This window comes from Pelophylax lessonae (assembly GCF_965119305.1).
Source record: "Pelophylax lessonae genome assembly, chromosome: 1".
Taxonomy (NCBI): Eukaryota; Metazoa; Chordata; class Amphibia; order Anura; family Ranidae; genus Pelophylax; species Pelophylax lessonae.
The window spans coordinates 204734491-204758289 of NC_138768.1; the positions used below are offsets into that span (position 1 = coordinate 204734491).

Below are 23799 nucleotides of genomic sequence, written 5' to 3' on the forward strand. Positions count from 1 at the left end.
ACCTTGGATTGCGAGCATAATTCGTTCAAAACATGCTCAGATGATTTGTTCCACAACCATTTATTCAGAAGTCCTTCAGTTTAGAGTCCATATAAAAAGATTACAGCAATGTGAGAGGTTGTATAACCATAAAATGTCCATCCACAGTGGTCATCTAAGAATGCAGGCATCCCGAGTTAAAGCTATCCACATAGACCGTCCTCCAACGCCGGCTCTCTTCGCTGTGGATGGCCATTTTATGGTTATACAACCTTTGCTGTCATCTTTTTATATGGGCTCTAAACTGAAGGACTTCTCCAGTCATGACTTGGAAGACTACCCTGCAGTAGAGTGCTCTGAAAGCGAGTCTTGAAACACTCAAGGAGCAAAGTGTGGAAGGGATGACATCGATGGCAGTGCAGAGGACAGTCTATGTGGATAGCTTTACCCCAGATGCCTGCATACTTAGATGTGCCTGTTTTAATCACGAACCATGTGAGCTGCAAAATGTTGTACCTTCATTGTAACCATATTGCTACACTTAGAGACGCCTCTCTTCTCTTTTATACTCAGTTGTGACATGATGCTTTTTGTATTTTAAGACATCGCTTGTTTATCCAGTCAGACTATACAAAAAAATTAGCTTGTCTTGCAAAACGCTCTCAATCCAAGGTTTTACTGTACCATGTAAGACAGAATGCAGAGAGGACTTGTGGTGGTTGGGCAAATGCTTGTGACATTTGTCCAGCTAATTTTTTTTTTTTTTTATAAATAGACCCCCTAATGTTGAAGAAATCTTGGTTTCAAATAAGGATAAAACTGTCATTATATTGAATGTACACAATAAGTGCATCATTGTTAGAAATGACCTATGATCCGTTGTGGCTCCCAGACATATGGCAATAGGGAGAATGATGGGACAGAAAGATCAAACTGCTATGATGTCACTGTAGGTGTTCACCAACATTGTTTGACCATACACAATTCACTATCTGTAAGTGGCAGGTTTATTCCTAAACTTCAGAAATTGCCATCATGTTTTCCTAATATCACCCAGCTGGTGTATAGGAACTGAGTTAGGAATGGGTGAGGACAGCAGGTATTTCAAATAGAAGCAGACACTACTTGATTACATGGCAAACTCACAATGAACGCACTGGGGTTTTTTTGTCATTTGGCATTTCACATTATATAAATTCTGCTGGGAATTTTTAAAAACATAAGCGGGTTAGCATAAGCCTGATATTTAATATATAATATAATTTGTTTTTAGAACAATTCCTATTGCACAGATATTAACAGAATAATTATTTTCAGTAATCTGCAGTTTCTAGCACGCCTCTAGATAAACAACGTATGATAGTTGCATACAGCCTGATGATTCTTTTTTTAATTCCATTAGGCCACAGTGTCTTGTTTTGACTGGTGCACCAAATTCGCGGCCAGCTCTTCTTCACTTAGTTCACGCCTTTACAAAGAATGTTGGCTTGATGATCTGTGGGCATGTCCATATGGTAAGATGTACCCAAAGTTTCTTCAATTTCTTGTGTGTATATTTTGTTGTAATTCCACAGCTTGTTTTCTATTTCAGTAAGTTCACTGGTCTGGGGCTCTCTAGTTGCATACCTGGTTAACTTTTGTAATGTCTTTCACAGTAATGTTAGAATTTTTTTTTCTTTCCTATATGTACCTTTTTATGTAATGTAAGATTTTAAATGCTTTTATTAATATGTATGTATATTCTTTTTTTTCACAGGGTCCTCGCAGGCAAGCCCTAAAGGAAATGCTTACAGATCAAGCTAGATATCAGCGATGGCTTATTAAACATAAAACCAAAGCTTTCTATTCTCCAGTGCATGCAGAAGACTTGCGGGATGGAACCCAATATCTCATGCAGGTAAGATCATTATCCCAGCTCTGTTCACAATTTGAAAATAATCACAAGCCCTAAGAAATGGTCTTCTTATATGTTTACACTTGTATACCTTAAAGTACAACTTCAGGCTAAGAAGTAGATGAAGGGAGATGCATAGGTACTTAAGAATAAAGCCACTTTCTGATTGTGCAGACTTTTAAACACAAGTATATAGATTGATAGTCTGTCACATTATACACTTTTTTTTTTTTTTGCATTTCACTTTGCTTTCGTGGTAGCACAAAGTTCTCTTCCTGGGAAGCAGGCTGCAGAGACAGACCATTGCTTTCTGTGTGAGATAGCACAGCACAACTTATAAGCAGTAATGATCTCTCCTACCTTGGGCCCCATTCAAACGAATAGGCTGTTGGAATACTGTGTGCAACGAGTGAAGGATAAAGTGCATTGCATCATATGCCTTTCCACATTGACGGTCTCTACAGGGGCAAAAAACTTTTAATACAATTTATTTCTACAAATTCTTTAAGGAGAATTTACTAAAACTGGAGCAGGGAGAATCTGGAGTTAGCTGTGCATGGCAACCAATCGGCTTTTGGTTTTCAGATTTCATTTTCTAAAGGTTAAGTCCATATTTTGCGGAAACATAATGAATGCAAATATATTGATATTAAGTATAGATAATAAATATATGTAGAAAAAATTTATGTTTTATTATTATTTTTTTGCATAGACCTCTTCAAAAGATTGCATCAGGGATTGGTGGATCGTGGTACCAGGACCCCAATAGACTCTTCCTTCAGCCATATGTCTGTACCAAGGTACGGACTCTCAGTTGGAGAGCTAGAGGAAGTGTCAATGGACTACGAGTGCATTGATTACCACACTTGTGTTCTATTGAGAACTAAAAGTTGAACTGCCACGGTGAAAGATTGGACTTGTAGTTCATTCATCTAATAATTGATGCTGCTGTGCAGATGTAGTCCTGCTCAGCCATGCCAATTGCAAAAGTGACAGCCTCTGCAGGGGAGAACATCCCCCACACACTGTCACGGGGTAACACCAAATATAGGTGGTGTTAGCCTTTAACTGAACAAACTGAAGCTAAATGTTGGTTGGTTACTGCACACAGCTGCTTCAGATTCTGACTGCTCCAGTTTGCGTAGCGCTTCCCCATTGGTTGAATTTAGAGGTACTATTTAAAGTTTACATATATTTATCTTTTTGGCTCACAGATACCCTCTTAAAGCCATGCAAACAAAATCTCATGGTTTCAGATAGTGTTTTTTTTTGTCTGTAGCAATGTCTTAAGTTTAGGATTAAGTCTATGGCTAATGTTTGGGGTGTATACGTTTTACATATGTATAGATTTTATTATTAATATTTGCAAAACATGGAATTTCCTTTGACCAGTAAGTTGTGACTTGCGTCTGATGTTGACGGGGTTGAGTATATATTATATAGGTTTACACGGACCTCGTGCATAGGATTTTGAGACATCACAGCAAAATCTCTTGATATGAAATATAATTGCTTGGCAGGCTGCTCTCGCACCTTGGCCTAAAGCCTAAATCCATCTTTCTTTTCACTTTAAATAGCCTAAGCTGGCCCAAACAAACTATTTCCTTTACAAACTGCTACAGTTGCTGTCATTACCATATAAACCGTATGTAGCATCTGCTACGTACATTTTGCAGCGCTTTTTTGCTGCCGTTGGTACAGGGAATTCCCATCTGCTGCCGTAACAAAATCAAGTCGAACTAAGCACTGTTCAGTCATTCACGGGAGGCCTTGACTTTTTATTAACGAATAAAAGGCTTCCTCAGAGTAGCTGAGGTGAAGATTGTGATGTTACCTGCCTGCCTGTCCAATTCGACCATTCAGAAGAAGCCTTGCATTCATTGATAAAAATACCAGGGTTCCTGTGAATGGCTGAGTAGTGCTCAGCTTGATTGATTCTGTTCTGACAGCAGACATTAAATACCTTTACCACTACTGGAGCACTATGCTGTAAATTGTCACTAAGGCTACATACAGTTTATATGACATTGACAGCAGCATCAGCAATTAGTAATGGAAATACGGTAGTTCATTAGGGCCAGCATGGCCCAAACAAACTATTTAAAATAAAAGAAAAGAGATAACGTTAGGATTAAAAGTTACATTAGGTATTTCACCAGAGTTGGGTAAGGTACCTGTGCCTCAAACTACTGACTAAACCATGTACTGTCTCTTTGAACTGTAGGCCGCTGGGTTAGGACGTATGAGACCAAATACTCTTGTTGTTGGCTTCAAGAAAAATTGGCTTCAGTGTGATATGAAAGACGTGGAGACCTACATTAGCCTACTGCAGTGAGTACAGGCAAACCTGTTGATTTCTTACCATCTTCTCTAACTCTTGACCATAGAATCGGCTTTTCTTGGATATAATCATTTGGAAAAAATTGTATTATGATTTTTTTAACCAATTTCAGACCCCCTATAGCAGATTTACTGCTGCAGGACGGTTCCCTGTGCAGGATCAAGTTTATATAAGTGATGCTGCACCTCTCATTGTTATAGCATTAATCACAGCAGAATGATTTTATCTAAATTCTTTTGAATGGATGTAGAAAAAAGAATACTACAGATAAACGAGTAAAACTTATGTAGGAGGATTTGTTCCTATTTATGTGTATCATCTGAGGCTATTTAATTCACTGGGTATTAGAGGTGCACCGAATGGAAATTTTGGTGCCAAACCCGAAAATGCAGGATGCGTTTGACCGACAAGCAAAACTGAAATTCAGTTTTTAAAAAAATATTTGTTTTTATATATAATTGTATTATATTTGACTTTTTATTAATATCATGAATTTAAATGAATACAAATTTATTGCTGGCCATTATTGCCACTTTTAGCGCAAGAAAAGCTCAAGGAAAAATGTATCCCCTTAAATTCTATGTATGTCTTCACACTGGTCTCTTGGGCTTCCGTTGTGGTGTTTAAAATCCTGCTTGCTGCATTTTTGGTTCGTTAAAAAAACAGCACCAAAAATGCACCTCCCTTTTGACATGGATTGAACATGCAGCAAGAATGCATCAATAACGCACCTGTGTTACCTTTTGGATGGTTTTTAAGTCCCATGACCTATGAAAAACAAACCATATACCCAGTAAAATCATGGCAAAATCATGTGTGGTTTTGGCGCCATTATCACCATCTTTTTCACTGATCAGCAAAATGCAGAGAACACCATTTTCGGCCGATATGTTTTGGTGCATTTCTACTGGATATATGTGATGGTTTACAACCACTTTAACCACTTAAGGATTGGAAGGTTTTACCCCCCTTAATGACCAGGCCATTTTTTTAACTAACTAATTGCGCAATCCTGCAACGCTGTACCCAAATAAAATTGGTGTCTCCCCCCCCCCCCACAAATAAAGATTTCTTTATTTCACCTATGTGATTTTTTTTTTTTTTTTTTGCGCTATAAACAAAAAGAGTGACAATTCTGAAAAAAAAATATATATATTTTTTTACTATTTGCTATAAAACATTCCCAATAAAAAAAATCTATTTTTTTTTGTTCCTCATTTTAGGCCAATATGTTTTCTGCTACATATTTTTGGTAAATAAAACCCAATAAGTGTATATTGATTGGTTTGCGCAAAAGTTATCGTGTCTGCAAACTAGGGGTAAGGTTTAATTAATTTTTATTTATTCTTACTAGTAATGGAGGCTATTAGTGGTTTTTAGCAGGACTGCGACATTGCGGTGAACAGATCAGACACCTAACTGACACTTTTGAGGGGACCAGTGACATTGCTACAGTAATCCGTGCTAAAAATATGCATAGTTACTGTACTAATGACACTGGCAGGGAAGTGGTTAACGCCAGGGGCGATCAAAGGGTTAAATGTGTGCCTAGGGAATGCGTTCTAACTATGTAGGAGGTGGGCTCACTTGATGAACACAGAGACCTGTGTTCCTAAATAGGAGGAACACAGAATCCCTGTGTTCATCACTGACAGAACAGCAGTGTGCCTTGTTTACATCGGCAGACCGTTGTTCTGTTTCCACGGGAAGCGATCACGGGTGCCCGGAGAACATTACGGCCGCCGAATCCGCTGATTGGCTCCCCCTCTAGCCATTTGGCGCATGCGCGCACCCACACTAACTGCTACATGAAGTGACGTAACCGAGCCCACCTGCCGCAGTATAACTATGGCGGCTGATTGGCGAGTGGTTAATTAAAGCCGAATGGTACGGAATTCACTTTTGTGAAAAAAATCCATGTCCGTTCAATTTTCCTTTTTATTGTGCGGTGCGCTCCTGCCCCCACTTGGCAGCGGGGACTCCGATGCTCAGGGCAGGTGGCTCAAATTGCCACTTGGCTCCCGCAATCGCTCCCCGCTGAGAGAGAAGAACGGTCAGCTGTTGTAAATACAGCTGGCCGTTCTTCTCTCTGGAATGATCACAGAGCCCCTGTGATCCTTCTACGTAGGATCACAGGTCTCTGTGATCATTTCACAAGCCCTGCCCCCATACAGTTAGAAACATGCCCTTAGGTACACATTTCACACCTTGATCACTTACTGTGTTAACCCCTTCCCTGCCAGTGTCATTATTACAGTAACAGTGCATATTTTTAGCACTGATTACTGTAGTAATGTCACTGGTCCCCCCAAAAGTGTCAAAAATGTCAGTCAGGGTTCTGATCTGTCTGCCGCAATGTCACAGTCCCGCAAAAAATCGCAGATCGCCACCAAAAAAACAATAAAAATGACATAAATCTTTCCCGTAGTTAGTAGGCGCGATAGCTTTTGTGCAAACCAATCAAAATATACTTATTTCGATTTTTTTTTTTTTTACCATAAATATGTAGCAGAAAACAAATTGGCTTAAAATGTTAAAAAATTTAGATTTTAAATGTTTTTTTTTTTTTTGGGAATTTGTATAGCAGAATGTGAAAAAAATTTTTTTTTTTTTTTTTCAGAATTGTTGCTATTTTGTTTGTTATAAAAAAACACACAGGTGATCAAATACCACCAAAAGAAAGTTCTATTTGTGGGGAAAAAAGGACATCACCTTTATTAAGGTACAACGTCGCACGACCGCGCAATTGTCCGTTAAAGTAACGCAGTGCCGAATTGCAAAATATGGCCTGGGTATTAAGGGGGAAAATCCTTCCAGTCAAGAAGTGGTTAAACAGAAAATCCTACATGGGCAGTAATGCTGGCTATTTGATTACAGACCTCAATGTTTGTGAATTGAAGAATTTCCTTTACATTGCGGGTGCCCTATGTTTCTTGGGACTCTGCAGTGCCAGATGTGAGAAGGCTTGTTTAGTTGCATGCTCCCTCTGCTGAGTAATGTGATTTTGATTTATGACATTGCTCTCAGCTGCTTTCAGTAAAGAAAACAAACAACAAGGAATACAGTATTTGTATGAGGGACAGACAGTCACAGCAGCAGAGGCAATCGCACACATACAAGTCTTTCAGTTAGTTGATTACAGGCATTTACTGTTTCCAAATATTCATCCCTTTCCCTGAATCAAGTCTTGCCTGAGTTATGACTGATTTTCACAGCTGGAACACGCTGCTGTTAATGCATTTATATACTGAAAATTGTATATTTTGCAAATTGCGACATTCTGGGCACATTTGACTTAATCTTGACTTGGAAGCCGTTAAATTGAAATTTTTATAGCTTGCGGTGAACTCGCATGTGGAAACGGTAGGAATTCTTTTATGGAAACTGCGGGAAAGAACAGTATATTGTTCATTTCAGACTGATTACAACTTGTCTTGTTATAGCAGGGTATTCTTTTCCATCATTTCAATAACTTTGCGTCTTTAAAAACTTGTAAAATAAATAACTAAAATCTGAAGACTCTTGTTTTGATCAGTAGCAAGAATTGTGCAATTTGCTGCTACCGCAATGGCTAATAAAAGTGAAAAATCTATTTAAAGGGGGACTATAATTTTTTGAAAAGTGTAAATCTGAACCTGCGCTTAGTGTACATAAAAAATAAATCCTAAATTAAAACTACTGCACTCATTTGATAATATGATATATATATCAAATAAACCTCTACATAAAAATGTGTTGCGCTGTCCCCTTAAATCAGTGAACAATGCATCAAATAAAGTGCATCACTCAAACATGCGAGTCCATAAAGTGCTTAGACACAGAAATGCTGATAAACAAAAAGTGACCATGTGCTACAACCTGCTTTTCGGGATTCTTCCACTTATGGGTTCTGCCAGCGGCTATAGGCACTTTCACTAATCAATGTATTCTGCCGGCCGGGAATGCATTGAAGCGGGAGGCATTTCCCCATCAACACTTACTGTGTAGATGGGAGAATAGATTGATTTTTTTTTTTTTCCTGAAAGAAAGTTGTATCATCTATGGCTAGCCTTGGCTAAGAAGGATGTAAAGCAGACAAAGCTTGCCTTGAAGGCTCTGTTTGTTATAAACCTCCCACTAAACTCTTTGATAAGGCATAACCCACTACTGCGATAACAATACCCAGACTTCAGCAAAGCTTAAGCCTAGTACACACTAGTAGTTTTTTTTTTTTTTTTTTGTCTCTGTTCGTGTAACCGTGCCCTTTCTACCCACCCGCACCAACAACTGTAATCTTAACGATTTCCTCCTCTCACATCCCATGCATGTCTCCCTTTTATCCACCTTATCACAGTATTTTGCAGAGAACACTTCCACATAAATGACTCCTTCTCTGCAGTGGGAGGCCCACAAGGCCACAATGAGGGGAAAGCTCATTGAACTTGGTGCTAGGAAACGGAGAGCACATGGTCAACAACTCAAAGAAACGTTGCAACAGGTAGCAGATCTCGAAAAGACCCACAAACTATCTCTGCACAAATCCCATCTGGAGGCACTTAGGCAAAAGAGGGAAGAACTCAAAACTCTCCTTGATTTAGAGACTAAGAGGAAGTTCCACCTTGTTTCACAGCAAGTGTATGAATTGTGAAATAAACGTGGAAAACAGCTAGCATGCTCCCTTCTATTAAAACAATTCTGCCTCTTTCATTTCTAAAATCGAACTCCCCTCAGGCGAAATGGCCCATGCCTCTCCTCAAATTCCCCCGACTTTCAGGGAATTCTATACTAATCTCTACAACGTTCAAGGAGAACTTGCTTCTCTAAACTCCCTAAACTTTCTTGCAAATCCCTTAGACAGTTGGGAGCTGACTTCTTGGTTGAGGAGTTCCAAACTTCCCTTATAATCAATGCCACTCGGTAACGCCCCAGGCCCAGATGGGTTTACAGCCTTGTATTACAAAACCTTTAGTGTGGTATTGCAGCCCCACCTGACGGCTTATGCCAACTCTTTTTCCAACAACACAGGCTTACGTTCAGAATCCCTCTCTGCTCATATTAAGGTAATTCCCAACCTGGGCAAGGACCCCACCTGTTGTGGTAGCTTCTGTCCCATATATTTGCTGAATGTGGATGTGAAATTATTTGCCAAAGTCATGGCCACTAGACTCCTACCCCTCCTCCCTAAATGGATCTCAAACAGGTTTTACCCCTGGTAGAGAAGCCAGGGGCAACTCTCTTTGCTCCCTCTCACTGAATAATTTTGTTGGCAGGTGTTCCCAACCCACCCTTCTCCTATCCACAGATGCTGAAAAAGCTTTTGATAGGGTGGACTGGGACTACCTCTTGACAACCCTTCATTTTTTCAGCTTGGGACCCAAAATGTTCAATCACATTTCCTCTCTCTACCCCAGCCCCACTGTGAAAATCTGGATTAACAGACTGCTGAGCGACCCCTTCACACTGCACAATGGCACCAGACGGGATTGCCCCTGGTCACTCCTGTTGTTCGCCATTTCACTCTAACTCTTTCTCGCCACAATTAGAAATAATGATGGCATTCAAGATGTCAAAGTAGGCCCCATAACACACAAATATGGGGCCTACGCAGATGATATCTTGTTTTTTATCCAACAGCCATGCATTTCACTTCCAAACTTAATGTCTGCCTTCAGCACATTCCAATCGCTCTCTAACTTTAAGATTAACCTCTCAAAATCAGAAATCCTAAATAATAATATCCCCTGATCAGAAGCTGATCAAATAAAACCTGCGTTTTCCATGTCAATGGAAAACTGAGAATTTAAAATACTTGGGTATTTACCTTACTCCACACCTGCATGCCCTGTGTAAACATAATTACGCTCCAAGGGCCCCCCTACCAAGATTACCTTGCTAAATGGTAAACCGATCTTCAGTCTCATCTCCCAGACAAAAGGAAAAAATGTTGCTCCTCTTCCGTACTTCCTCAATCTCATCCAAGATGGCGGAAACAAACTACAAGCTCTTAACAAGATGTCGTTACACCCCAGTCAATCTTCATAATATGTTCCCCCTCCTATTCCCCATTGTGTTGGAGGAATTGCAGGAACCCTGCCTCTCATGCTCACATCTGGTGGGGGATTGCCTGATAACTCGCCCTTTATGGTCCGAAGTACTCAGCCTCGTAAACCAAATAACCAATGTCTCCCTTCCCTTTGACCCTTGGGCAATACTCTTAAATGGTACCTTCAAACAAGTTGGCTCTTATAAATGCTCCCTCACCCCTCATTTTTAAACACAGCAAAAGCCCTTATCCTGGCTCTGTGGGGGTCAGCCAGTGGCACTCTTACTGAGGCATAGGCTACTAAAAGCAGAGGAAGGTTGTTTGTTTGTCACCCATATCGCTAAAGGCAACATTAATTGCCACACCAAAAAATGGGCCCACTGGTTTGAATTTAAAACCACTTCTTATTATAAAGAGATTATGCTTGAGCCCTCTGTTATTCACCTCAGTGATGAGTCCTAACTTCTTAGCCCTAATTTGTGTTATTTGTATTGTCATTATGATCTTTGCTTTTTGTTCTCTTTAACTTTATTGTTTTTACTCTGCAGTTGATCACTTCATCTGACACCAGCATCCCATGCACCACCCCCCTCCTCCTTCCCTTTCTTCTCCCCTCCCTCTCCTATTCATCTCTCCCCTGCTTCTCTGTCTCATACCCCCTTCCTGTCCACTTATGATTGTTCGACGTGTACCCCTTAATGTCCACCCGGACCCAGGCATTGATACATTGTCAGATCTTACTTCCTTTAGCTTGCCGCCCATGTTAGTCTTCGGGTAACACCTTTCTGTATTCATTTTTGGTATAGATATTATGAATTGTCTTTTTTACTTTTGCGGTTTATCACTTGTTCGTTAATGAATCAATATTAAACAGAAAAAAAAAAAGAATTCTTGTATGAACATTTTCCCAAGATAGAAATAAATGTTAATGATGTTAAAAAGCTGACTATAAAACAATAAAAATATGTAAAAAAACACTTTATTTTCCCTATAAATATCGGCCCCACTGTATTATAAAATATACAGTAGATGATACCTCAGCTAGGTTAATATAATGTTGCTGTATACTCATTTAAGCAATGCTATTTAATAGTGACCTTATAATACTTTTCTTTTTCCAGTGATGCTTTTGACTACCAGTATGGTGTAGTTGTCATCCGCCTGAGAGAAGGGTTAGATATTTCACATCTCCAGGGACAAGGTAATTGGGTTTTAAGTATATAAAACTGCAGTAAAAAAATAAATGTGAAAACCATTTTATTAAAACATACTGGACCTGTAAAATGAAAATATTCACACTAATATATGTTTAGGCCCTGTGTGTGGTTTATTTGTTTGCTGTTCTTCTTGTTATTTAAAAGCAAGTAGGAAAGCTGATGTGGCTACATTTATGAGATTATGTGATATATCTCTTTTTATATATATATATATATATATATATATATATATATATATATATACACACACACTTTATTACAACCTTTCTACTTGTAATTGGAACCTTAAAGTGGTTCTAAAGGCAGAAGGTTTTTTTAACTTCATGCATTCTATGCATAAAGATAAAAAGCCTTTTGTGTGCAGCAGCCCCCTAATACTTACCCGAGCCCAATCTCGATCCAGCAATGTTGCACGAGAGCCTCGGCTGTCTGGGTCTCTCCCTCCTCGTTGACTGAGACAGCGGTGTCCGCTGCTATCCATCAAAGTCAGTGAGCCAATGAGGCAAGGGAGGGGTGGGGCTAAGCCCCAGCTCCGTGTCTGAGTGGATGCACAGGGCAGTGGCTTGGGTGCCCCCCATAGTAAACTTCTTGCTGTGAGAGCACTCCACAGGATGGAGGGGCCAGGAGCACCAGCAAGGGACCTGTGAAGAGGAAGATTTAGGCTGGAATTAAAATGCAATAGTTCAGTGTGCAAAAGTCAGATTATTACAGCAAAGCTTCACTAAGTTGACCTCTAATGTACAAGATGAAGTAATCTGGTAAATCCTGTTAAGTAATCATCATTCCTCATTTTACAGGAGTCGCAACAAATCTGTTGTAGGTTATTTTTCTGCATAAAGTCTAATGCACAATTTATACATTGCTGTTAGCCTAGGAATGACTATTCAGTAAATGCACACATGCCCCGGTTACAAGGTGAAACTAAATCAGAGAGGCACAGAGGAGCCTTTTCTATCTTTTAAAGTAATGGCAGCCATTCTATGGTGTCTGCGGTTTACTTTAAAAGTAAAAAATGGAGTACAGGCTCTTTTTTTTTTTTTTTTTTGTAACTGCGTTTCAAGAGTTTAAATATTTTTTATTTTTTTATGTTCCTGTTGAATCATGGTTCATAATTGTATTTTTCCTTTGCTGTTAATGGCTGATGGCTATGTTAAAAGAATGACACTGCGAATCTAATTTCAGTTAGCAGGGAGTTTTAGCTGTCTGTTCCCCCAGCGGACAGTTGCCGTTTGGTAATTAGAATTACCAGTACTTAATAACTGTTAGAGATTTGTTCTGCCCACAGATATGTTTTCTTTTTACTGGGTTACTGCGGAAAAATACTTAATAAACCAGTAGGGATCAGTAACACTTTCCAGTGACTAACACAACTTGTAGTGACAAGAATATCATCAAGGACATGAAGACATGCCAGACTGAGGTGTGACAGGACAAGCTATTATTTCAGGGATTTCTCCACCCCTTACACAAAGGACATTGTACGCCAGGAAATGGGGGCCAGAAAAGCTGAGAGCTCCTAATTATATGGGCAGGGTAAAGTTAGTGGACAATAATTTTGCTGACTGAAAGAGCATTTTGTAAACGTTGCCTTCTGTCTCCTGTAAGCGGTGTGGATTTTTAGACAATAGAAGGAATGTATGGCGTAGCACAGATGTATACGCATCCACCCTTTCTTTGCTGTATTTCTTTGTTAGCACTACAAAGTACTCTCTAGTATTAATAAAAGTAGCCTGTAATGATAGTATATGGCAGTTGCCATTACTGACCTCTCCTTGACATGCTTATCATATTGATCAAAAAGCTTTGATGCTTTTAGAAACACGCTGATCTGCAACAGATATGTTAATCATAATCCTGAGTTCACTTTCTAATCTAGAATCTTGTGCCAGGTCAGTGACTAAAAGTGTCAAAGATGGATATCTAGCATTCTAAGTATAAAATCAGCATCCATATTTCTATCCAGGTTTGCTTTAAAGTGGAAGAAAAGCCTAATTATAAGCCCCTGCACCCCCCTCCTCCTCCATATCCAGCCTAACCTATATATCAAAATGTGTGTACTTGCCTATATTTACCCGGCTCAGTCATGTAATCCCGCAGCTCCAGCTCCCCTGTGTCAGTGAGCAGTTGCTGCAGAGAGGAAGAAGTGCCGACAAAGGCTGGGCCATGGGAGCCTATAGGTGACATCACAGGTCCCAGAATTCAGAGTTGTTGAGTGCTCCCTTATGTAAAGCTGCCGGTTCACATGACCATACCAGAGTGGATTAAAAAATTGGGAAGTACACAGATCTTATTTTATACATGCTAGGTAGGAGGAGGAGGGAGGCAACATTTTTAAGACTCGTTATAGATAATGTTTTCTTCCACTTTAAAAGAGTAGCTTCACTTCAAAAGAAAACTCCAGTCGAACAGGAAAATTCTGTCATTTTAAGTGTCTTGAAGATGCATATATTCTTATTTCAGCGTAACCTGGAATCTGCAGGCCAAGCATTCTCTGGTTTAGACCACTGCTCTCTGCAGTTCACTAACTTAAAGTAGAATTCCAAATAAACATAATGCTAATAACTGTGTGCTAAAATCCATGTTAGAACACTGCTAAACTTTGTGCTACATATGCACAACATATGTCCCATTTATCATGTTATCTTGTAAGTGCTATTTTCAGGTTTAGGCTTAATACACACGGGCCGAATGTCGGACAACATGGGCTGGTTCATTAGAAACCTGCGACATTCTATCCGGGGGGTGGAGGCAGCTGGTCCAACAGAAGCCAGCCATTCAGCAAGAGTCATGATCGCAAGACGGTCTGCTGACCTGCTCCCGCTCAGCGCTCTACGACCAACTGCCGGTGGGGGGGAGGGGGGGGGAGTTGTTGTCCAGGCGTCCCCCTGACCGAACACAATAGAACAGCAGGGGAGATTGCTGTACTAACATCGAATGGTTAGTAAAGCGGCTCTGACCTGAGCAGTCAGTTTTTTTTTTTTTTTGATTTGTTCAACCCACTAGGTTGAATGAAAAAAAAAAAAAAAAACTGGTAGTGTGTACGTGGTTTTACTGTCAGTGTACTACTGGTCTATTCCTGGATCATGATTGATTAAATAAATAAATACGGCTGTTAATTTCTAGATGCCCCTACTGGACTGCCATGAATGGATTTTGCCGCCTTTAGCGGCTTAGAGCAGGTTCCCCTAAAACACTGCTTTTTCTCCAACAAAGTCTTCATTTATCACAGCACCCGTATTTTTGATGACCTCAAATCTTCAGCATCATCTTCTCTAAATTTTTAACAAACCCAATCCTGTTGATAATTAAAAATGGAAATTTGATATTAAAAACACCAAAAATAAAAAACTATGAAAATTCTCATGGTCTTGCCCTGGTTTACAAAATGCTGTCTCCTAAATGAGCCAGTCAGATTCTTTAATTTCTGTTTTTAGTTATGTGGCATTTTCCCTTTCATTTCGTGGAATCTGTTCCCACTGGGACCCTTTACAACAGCTGCAGCTCTGACTTATTTATAGACAAAATGAAAGACCATAGGAAATACTCATTTCCGGCAAGCCAAGCTATTGTTTTCTTTTAAAGTGTATGTTTAATGGGTGTATTATAAAGCATGTAAGGTCCCTCTTATTTACTGTCCTATTACATACTGGGGGCATGCCTTTTGCAGGAGAACTTGCTTTTAGTATTTGATTAGGTTTAGAGGGAAATATTAAAGTATTACAGCACAGCTTTTGCCAAGAATATACTAGTCTGCATTGTCACTGTTGAAAGTTTGATGTCCTCCAAGGGAATTACAGCACCACTTTTCCTTTGGTAAATGTAAAGGAGGTGCAAGGCAGCCCAGTAAGTGATGGATACCAAATACAGAAGTGCTTGCAGTGTTTTTACTCCTCTGGCTGCTTTGAAAATATTTGGGATAAAGCTGCAATACACGTCAATGCTTTGTAAAGGATTCAGTTCTGGTTGTCATTTTAAATTAATTGGAAGCTGTAATATAGTTCAAAATTACTGCTATAGCATACCCAGGCAGAATCCATAGAATTATAGTTGTCTGTGCTTCAGGAGGAGCCGCTGTACTAACTGTGCAATGTTAGTACAGCAATCTCACCTGCTGTGCTTTTGTGTCCTGGCCCCCCCGCCATGAACACTCCGGTCAGCGTACTCCACCAATGGCTGAGAGTGCTGATCAGGAGCTGATTGGCAGACCTTTTTCTGGTCATGTCCCTTTGGACTGACTGCAGTGCACACGGGATGAAAGTCCGCCGGTTTCTGTTGAACTGGCTGATGCCGCCCCACATTAGGCCCGTATTTACTAGGGTTAAGGTTTGGTTTTCCTAGCAATCGGCTATATGTAAATGGAGGTGCTGCCACTCGTCTCCACCTACAGATTACACTGTGAAATAACTATCCTCTCAGATTTTGGTAGCATTTTAAAATATTTGTTTATTACAGGTACTTAGCGCTGTCCATTTATGCGTCGCTTTACATTTATATCGTACATTCACGTCAGTCCCTGCCTTCAAGGAGTTTACAATCGAAGGTCCCTAACTCACATTTATACATACACATACTAGGGCCAATTTAGACAGGAGACAATTAACTTCCAGCATGTCTTTGGCATGTGAGAGGGAAAATATTATCCGTTTTATAAACTGATTCATTTTTTTTTTTTTTTTTAATAAAGAAGCCTTACTTTCTCTAGCGCTCATTGACAGACGTAGTCCTCGGTGATACACCACCTTCGGGTTATGTTGCCTCCACAGGAGCAGGACTAGACAGGAAATTAAAAAGCTCTGGCCACACCCTAGGGGCAGTCCCAGAGGGTATATCCTCTCTCTCTCTGCCTCAGCAAATCAGTTATTTTCTGTCTAGTTAGGAGTAAGGACCTAGATACCTTGTTGGGATCTTAGGTCCTGGCAAGATTTTTTTCTTAAAGGATTTTTTAGACAGCTTTTTTTCTCCAGTGTTCCTGTGAGATCTTCAATCAAGAAAGCTGAACTGGGCGACGGGCTGGATGTTGAGATCCGGTGGTCACCCCAGTTCAGCCTACGAGCGCGTGCAGGCCATAGCTCCGCGCTGGGTCGGCCGCGACAAAGTCCCATTAAAGGACTGACCCCGCGAGTTAAACGTCTCGCTGAAACGCCAAAGACCATGAGTCACGGCGTCCATATCGATCGACAGCCCTCCCGCCCCGGTGGAGAGGGGTACTGTCAGGAGTTGGTGCCCGCCTGGTTCCGGTATGGTGAGTAGTATGTTCCCCCTTTTCCCCTGACGGGTCTTGTGGTGAACGCGGGCCCCTCTCTGTATGGTAAGATAGAGTCCCTCTCTATCCTATAAATGACACAGATCCTCCTACTTTGAGTGTGATTCTATGTGCAAAAAGCCAGGAGGCTTGGTTTGGGAGCTAACAATCTAATTGTATACATGTTAAAAAGATTATAATCTGCGGCATTCTTGGAATCTTACGGTGATAAGAATAAGCTACCTACCAGTCAGAAGCCACGGACATGTAGACTGCCTTCCTAATCAGATCTCCAGCTATTAGCAGGCCTCCCGAATGGCCATGCGGTCCGCCAGGGCCGGTACCGCCAACCACGCCAAATCCCCATGCAGAGAGAGTGTTGTGTGCCCTGCAGCACACCGCTATTCAGTACAGGCCGCCGCCATTTTTTTGCTGGATCGCACGAGCCGCCATTTTGGCGTAGCCTCGTGTCTCCAGCATGGGGGCGGCCATGTTTGAGGTGATCCAAACACCTCGTGGAGCTAGGGGAGGCGCCGGAAGGCGTGCAGAGGGGCGGAGCCGCCTCCTTTCTTCCTGGGCAGCCAGCCAAAAGACTTCCTGTTTGTCAAGACAGCGCTGTAACCTGTTGCAGTTAAACTCTGAGCATCAAGTGGTGAGCCTGGGGGTCTCTCTCTCTCTCTCTCTCTCGATCGATAGGGATCCCTAGCAGGTAACACTAAGGGGCTTTTGTGGCGCTGGGGGTCTGAAAAAAAAAAAAAAAAAGTTTTTTATTTTTGAATTATATTATCCAGGAAGTGACTGGAATTATCATGGACCCTGCCACACATATTCCCCCACCTGTTTCCCTCGAGGGGGCCACGGGACCCGCCGGTGCACAGAGTGTAGAGTCATTTACAGCAATTTTGGAGTCTATGGTGGCTCGGGTGGAGGCGGCCTGTCAGGGACGGGGGTCAAGGAAGCGACCCCCGCCTACCCCTATACTATCTGACACCTCTGACTCAGATTCAGAGATGGTCACTGCAGTTGCAGGTTCTTCTGCAAGGGCTGTTATCCCAGGTAAAGCCCCCTCAGACAGTGAGGAGGACGCTTCTTCTCCTGCTATAATTCAGGAAGAAGCATTGGTGGACGCACTAGTTGTGGCAGTGCAGGAAACCTTAAAACTTGAGGCTTTACCGGCAGAGGCAACTGAAACAGAGATTCCTTTTGGTACTAATAAGCCCATCAAAACGGTGAAAGTTTTTCCTGTACCTAAATGTTTCGGTAATCAGATTAAAGGAGAATGGGAGCATTCTAAACGTACCTTTACTATTTCCAAGCGTATTGCTAGACGCTATCCGTTTGAGGAATCCATCATTAAGAAATGGACGGTACCACCTGTGGTGGATCCACCTATTTCCAGGCTGAATAAAGCCATGGTTATCCCAGTGGAGGACACTTCGTCCTTTAAGGATCCGGTGGATCGAAAGATGGAAGCAGAGTCCCGCACCATCTTCTCTCTGATAGGGTCAGCATTTAGACCAGTAATTGTTATTGGTCTAGTTTCCCAGACACTTACGGAATGGGCGAAAATGGTACGCCAAGACCTTAGGGGAAAAGATATTCCCCAGGAGACATCTGATTTGATGGAACAGATTATACAAGGGCTACAGTTTATCTGTGACGCAGCCTTGGACACTACTCCCTTATTAGGGCATGCATCTATGTCAGCGGTGATCCTCAGACGTGTGCTGTGGTTAAAATGCTGGTCAGCTGACCTAGGTTCCAAAAAGACCTTGACTAATCTCCCTTTTCAGGGGAATCGTCTATTTGGGGCCAACCTAGATGAAATCATTAAGGATGCCACTGGGGGCAAGAGCACTTTTTTGCCACAGGCTGCTAAAGCTAAGGGACCTCGCAACAAGCGAGGACCTTTCTTTACCGCCCATAAAGGGCGCCCGGCTGGTACTAGCGGGAAAGGCAAGACTCCTCCAGGAGGGTTCAAGAAGGGCTGGTCGGACAAGCAGAGGACCAACCCAGCCAAACCCGAAGCAAAGGAGTACACAGCCTGAAGGTGCGCCCCCACCCGGTTTCAGGGTGGGGGGACGTTTTCACCGGTATTCAGGACATTAGATCGAGCATCAACCACTACTACCGGTGCGATTCTTCCCTTCCAACATTTAAGTACTACAGGAAGCGGTAGTTACCATTCCCTGAATAGATCTTTCCTTTACCTTTTCCTAAGATTAGTCCCTATACCTCACAGGAATCGGATCTGGTTGACCAGATAGGCCCAGTAGCCTCTAGTCGGGTGACTTCGGTCCCTGAGGTTCAACCAGAAAAGATCACCCTTCCTGATAACAATCAGGTATCTGATAAATGTGTGGGAACAGAAAACGACCAGACTTTCTCGGATGGTCGGGGCCAGATACCTCTAGGGACGCCTGGTTCAGATTCTATCAGCGCCAGTGGTCCTAGAAATTCTAGGCTGGCCTCCTCAAGCCGGCCTGGCCGACTTGGACATGCTAGTCGTAGACGTTCCGTGGGAACTTCGTCTCAGGGAGTGTCTGTGGTCTCAAGGACCAATTTACCATCATGCTTTACAGTCGCTGGGTTTAATGGCCTGGCCATTGAGACCCAAGTACTGAAGGACAGAGGTTTGTCTACTTCAGTCATTCCTACCCTTATTAAAGCAAGGAAAGCGACTTCCAGCAAAGTCTATTATCACACATGGAAGACTTATATTGCGTGGTGCGAATCTTTAGGATTTCCTCCACGTACCTATTCGGTGACTCGAATATTGGCCTTTTTGCAACAAGGGGTTGAGCAGAAGCTAGCCTTGAGCACCATCAAGGGTCAAGTTTCAGCATTAGCAATCTTCTTTCAGAAACCTTTAGCTACCAAGTCCTTGGTGCGGAATTTCATACAGGGGGTGCGGCACCTGGCTCCTCCAGTCCGCGCGCCCTTACCGCCCTGGGATCTTAATTTGGTTTTGTCGGTTCTACAGAAACCTCCCTTTGAAAACATCAGGGAGATTCCCTTGCTTACTTTATCCCAGAAGATGGCCTTCTTGGTGGCTATTACTTCTGCTCGCAGGGTGTCAGAACTGGCTGCATTATCATGCCAGTCCCCATACCTAGTGGTTCATAGGGATAAGGTAGTACTTCATCCTAAGCCATCTTTTCTTCCTAAGGTGGTTTCAGATTTTCATCTGAATGAAGATATTGTACTACCTTCCTTGTGTCCTCAGCCCAAGCATCATCGGGAATATGCGTTGCATTCCTTAGATGTGGTTCGGGCAATCAGGGTATACCTGAAAGCTACGGAATCTTTCCGTAAGACGGATTCACTTTTTGTGATCACGGATGGCCCCAGAAAGGGTTTGCCTGCATCTGCCGCGACCATTGCCAAATGGATTAGACAAACGGTGGTACAGGCTTATTCTATTAAGGGTCAGAGTCCTCCGTTCCCTGTTAGGGCGCACTCCGCTCGAGCGCTCAGTACTTCCTGGGCCTTTCGCCATCAGGCGTCAGTGGTCCAGGTATGTAAGGCGGCCACCTGGTCGTCGGTACATACCTTTACAAAATTCTATAAGATTGATGTGACGGCATCGGCGGATGCCTCATTTGGCCGCAAGGTTTTGCAGGCCGCAATTTGAGGAGACCGGTGGTCTACCTCGAGGGTTTTTTTCTGTTTAAAAAAAAAAAAGGAAAGTTTTTCTCTTTTTTGTTGAGTCTCATCATTAAGGATGAGCATTGTAAACTTCTAGTTGGCACCGGTTGGGCCTTCTAGATTTGGATTTGATTTCCATTTTCCCACCCCTCATTTGTGATACTGCTCTGGGACTTCCCGAAGGTGGTGTATCACCGAGGACTACGTCTGTCAATGAGCGCTAGAGAAAAATGGATTTTTGTAAAATCTTACCGTAAAATCCTTTTCTCTTAGCTCATTGACAGACGTAGTCCCCGCCCCTCTGTTTTTGAGTTGGGTTGGGTTAAAATCTCTAAAGACTGCTTTTTCACATAACTGATTTGCTGAGGCAGAGAGAGAGAGGATATACCCTCTGGGACTGCCCCTAGGGTGTGGCCAGAGCTTTTTAATTTCCTGTCTAGTCCTGCTCCTGTGGAGGCAACATAACCCGAAGGTGGTGTATCACCGAGGACTACGTCTGTCAATGAGCTAAGAGAAAAGGATTTTACGGTAAGATTTTACAAAAATCCATTTTTAACTTTTATCAGTGTTCTGTTCCTCAGGGGACAAAGTGCATATAATAATTTGTTCCGTCTTCCTAGGTGTTGTTTAAGGCTATCTATTTAAACTGCTGGATCAAAGCTTGACTGCTGGATCTCACTTGATTTAGTTTAACTTTGTGTAAAGGGTGCGTTACACTTTTGGCATTTTCATACTTGCAGCTTCATCACTTCTTTCTGTCCTAGTTGCATTTTGTCATTGAAATTATAATTACTACAAATCTGTTAGCTTGTCCGGGTGGAAGTTAAATGATCAATAGTACCTAATCAATAGCTGCCCAAGTCTATCGATGTCAAATTGCCTTCAGAATCCAGTGGCCCAGATTCCAAACTCCCATACTAGACTGTTAATAATGTGACTTCTCACCCGCTACCTAAACAGATTGGGATATGGCTGAAAAAGCCAATTAACACATGTTGTGTAATAAAAGATTTTTGTTATGCTAAATAACATTTTTCTCTTTTGTTCATTGATGGACACAGCTCCTGGTATTCATAACCATTGGGTTATACTGCTCCCTGCAGGAGTAGGACAGTAGGCATGGGCAGTCCCAGGGGATATACTCCCTCTCTCTGCTATAGCCAGGAGATATAGTCAGAGGTAAGGACCTAGTTCCCTGGCAAATTTTTTTCTTTTTATATAGAAATTTTATCCTGGATTTTTCCTGTGAGATCTACAATCAACTGCCGGACTGGGCAACAGATGGGTAATCTAGATCTAGTGGTCGCCCCAGTCTGGCCAGTGAGCGCGCGCAGACCTCCGCTCTGCACTAGGTCGGCCGCGACATAGCCCCACTGGACGGGGGCTGGCCTGCCAGTTAAACCCCTTGCGAGGTGGCATACGACCGGGTCTCGGCTGGAGTCGCAGCATTCCTCCTGGCCGACAGCCCCCCGTTTCAATGGAGAGGGGTTCTGTCTGGAGCAGTGCCCGTCTGGTTCCTGGTATGGTGAGTAGCGGTCCCCCCTCTCCCCCTGGAGGGTTTTGGGGTGGACGTGGGCCCCTCAGGACGGTCGGACCCCTGGTTTCCCTCCTTCCCTCAGGCACCCCCCTTGCTGAGTCCCTCATCTGCCTCTCCACATACACTGGGGCTGTTTGGGTGGCCTAGCCACTGTTCCTGGGGTGGGGGCAGGGGAGGGGGGGTGCGCTGCCGGCGACCGGATGATGGACTGCGCGGGGGGGTTGTACCAGGTGGGGGCTCCTGCAAGGGCCCCCACCTGCCTGGATCCATCCTCCATCTTTAGGGTTTCAAGCACAGATACAATCAGCGCCTTTTCGTGTGTGGCCGTAGATGTGGTGGAATCATCCTCACTATCAGAGGATTCCAGGCGCGTGGTTGCAGACCCAGCAGAGTGACCCACGTCTGTGGCAGCAGAATCATATTCAGGATCTCATGAGACAGATGAGGCAGGGGAAGGCGGGGGGCGCATTTTGCTAGCCCGTCGCTCGCAAGCCCCCTTCACCCGGTACACAAGGAACTCCAGGACCGCTGGCATTACATGGATAGATGGTTGGGACCCGGAGGGACTGGCATCCTCAGAGGGGGGATCAGGTGGAAAAATGTGCTCCAAAGACTCCCATGAGTCACCGGGGAGACCTCACAAAAGGGGAAAAACACTGCTAAGGGACAACCCCCACAGCGCTGGCAGCACCACCCGGTCACCAGACACAAAGCGATTCTCAGCAGAGAGGGAGAGGACCCCACCAGACTCGCCACCCACAGAAACAAGCGCCTGCAGCAACCAGGATAATGCAATACAAATGCGGCAATCAGAAAGTAAAGTCATACAGGAGTCAGCACCAAGTGATGAGGAGGGGCTCGCACCGCCGAAACCGCAGCCCACAGGGCTCCACTGTAATGGCTGCCGCTATTTTCAAGGCAAACCACAGCAAAATGGCGGCCGGACTACACAAACATGGTCGCCGTGTATAGGAATACACAGGCTACAACAAAATGGTAACCCAGCGCGGCATACAGGGACCCAGGAGGGAGACCAGGCCAGCGTTTTCTCAGCTTTGCTGTGGGAGAGGAGCGTTTTCAGTTAGTGGCGTTACCCTTTGGTCTCCCCTCTGCTCTTCAGGTCTTCACAAAAGTGTTAGCCCCGATGCTAGCTTTGCTATGCCAGCAGGGAATCGCGGTACTGGGCTACCTGGACGATCTCCTTCTGCGAGCGGAGTCTCCCTCTGCTCTCATGGAAGACCTGGAGATCACAATTCGAACTCTGCGGGAGTTCGGCTGAATTCTGAATTTTCAGAAGTCTGCTATGTCTCCGTTCACAAAGCTGCACTATCTGGGCCTGACTCTGGACTCGGCCTTAGCCAGAGTGCTCCTTACTCTGGGCAAACTCCAGTAATTGCAGGCTGCAATTCGCCTCCTGCTGTCCAACAGATGGTTGTCCCTCTGGACTGGGCCTGATGGTGTCTACCTTTTTGAGGCAGTTCCGTTTGCACCGTTCCATATGAGGTCCCTGCAAAGGGAGATTCTGACCAAATGGGACAAGACCTCTGGACAATCCGATCCGGCTGAGTCGGGGAATGAGGGAGTTCCTGATGTGGTGGCTTCATTCTCTGGCACTTCGGCTGGGAAAAATCCTTTCTCCCCTTGTGTTGGACAGTGGTCACCACGGATGCCAGCCTGTCCAGCTGGGGAAGCATCCTCAGCAACCATTCTGTTCAGGGGATCTGGATGCTGGAAGAGCCCAGACTACTGATCAATGTCTTGGAACGCTGAGCGATCAGACTGTGTCTGGATCATTGGACGCAAACTTGTCCAGTGCGCATTCAATCGGACAATGCCATGGCCATTGCTTGTATCAATCACCAAGGGGGCACAAGAAGTGTCCTGGCGGCTCTGGAGGTACCTGGCATTTTAAGGTGGCA

General features: G+C 43.3%; 1 protein-coding gene across 3 annotated transcripts in view; it reads left to right on the forward strand.

The window, feature by feature from the left end:
• SLC12A2 (solute carrier family 12 member 2) overlaps window positions 1-23799 on the forward strand; it is a 192835-nt gene that overhangs the window by 141498 nt on the left and 27538 nt on the right. For all 3 annotated transcript variants that reach the window (XM_082258914.1, XM_082258915.1, XM_082258913.1), the window contains exons 16-19: window positions 1382-1493; window positions 1736-1876; window positions 4098-4204; window positions 11358-11437. In XM_082258914.1, the coding sequence (XP_082115040.1) occupies window positions 1382-1493; window positions 1736-1876; window positions 4098-4204; window positions 11358-11437 (440 nt within the window). The remainder of the gene's footprint in view (window positions 1-1381; window positions 1494-1735; window positions 1877-4097; window positions 4205-11357; window positions 11438-23799) is intronic.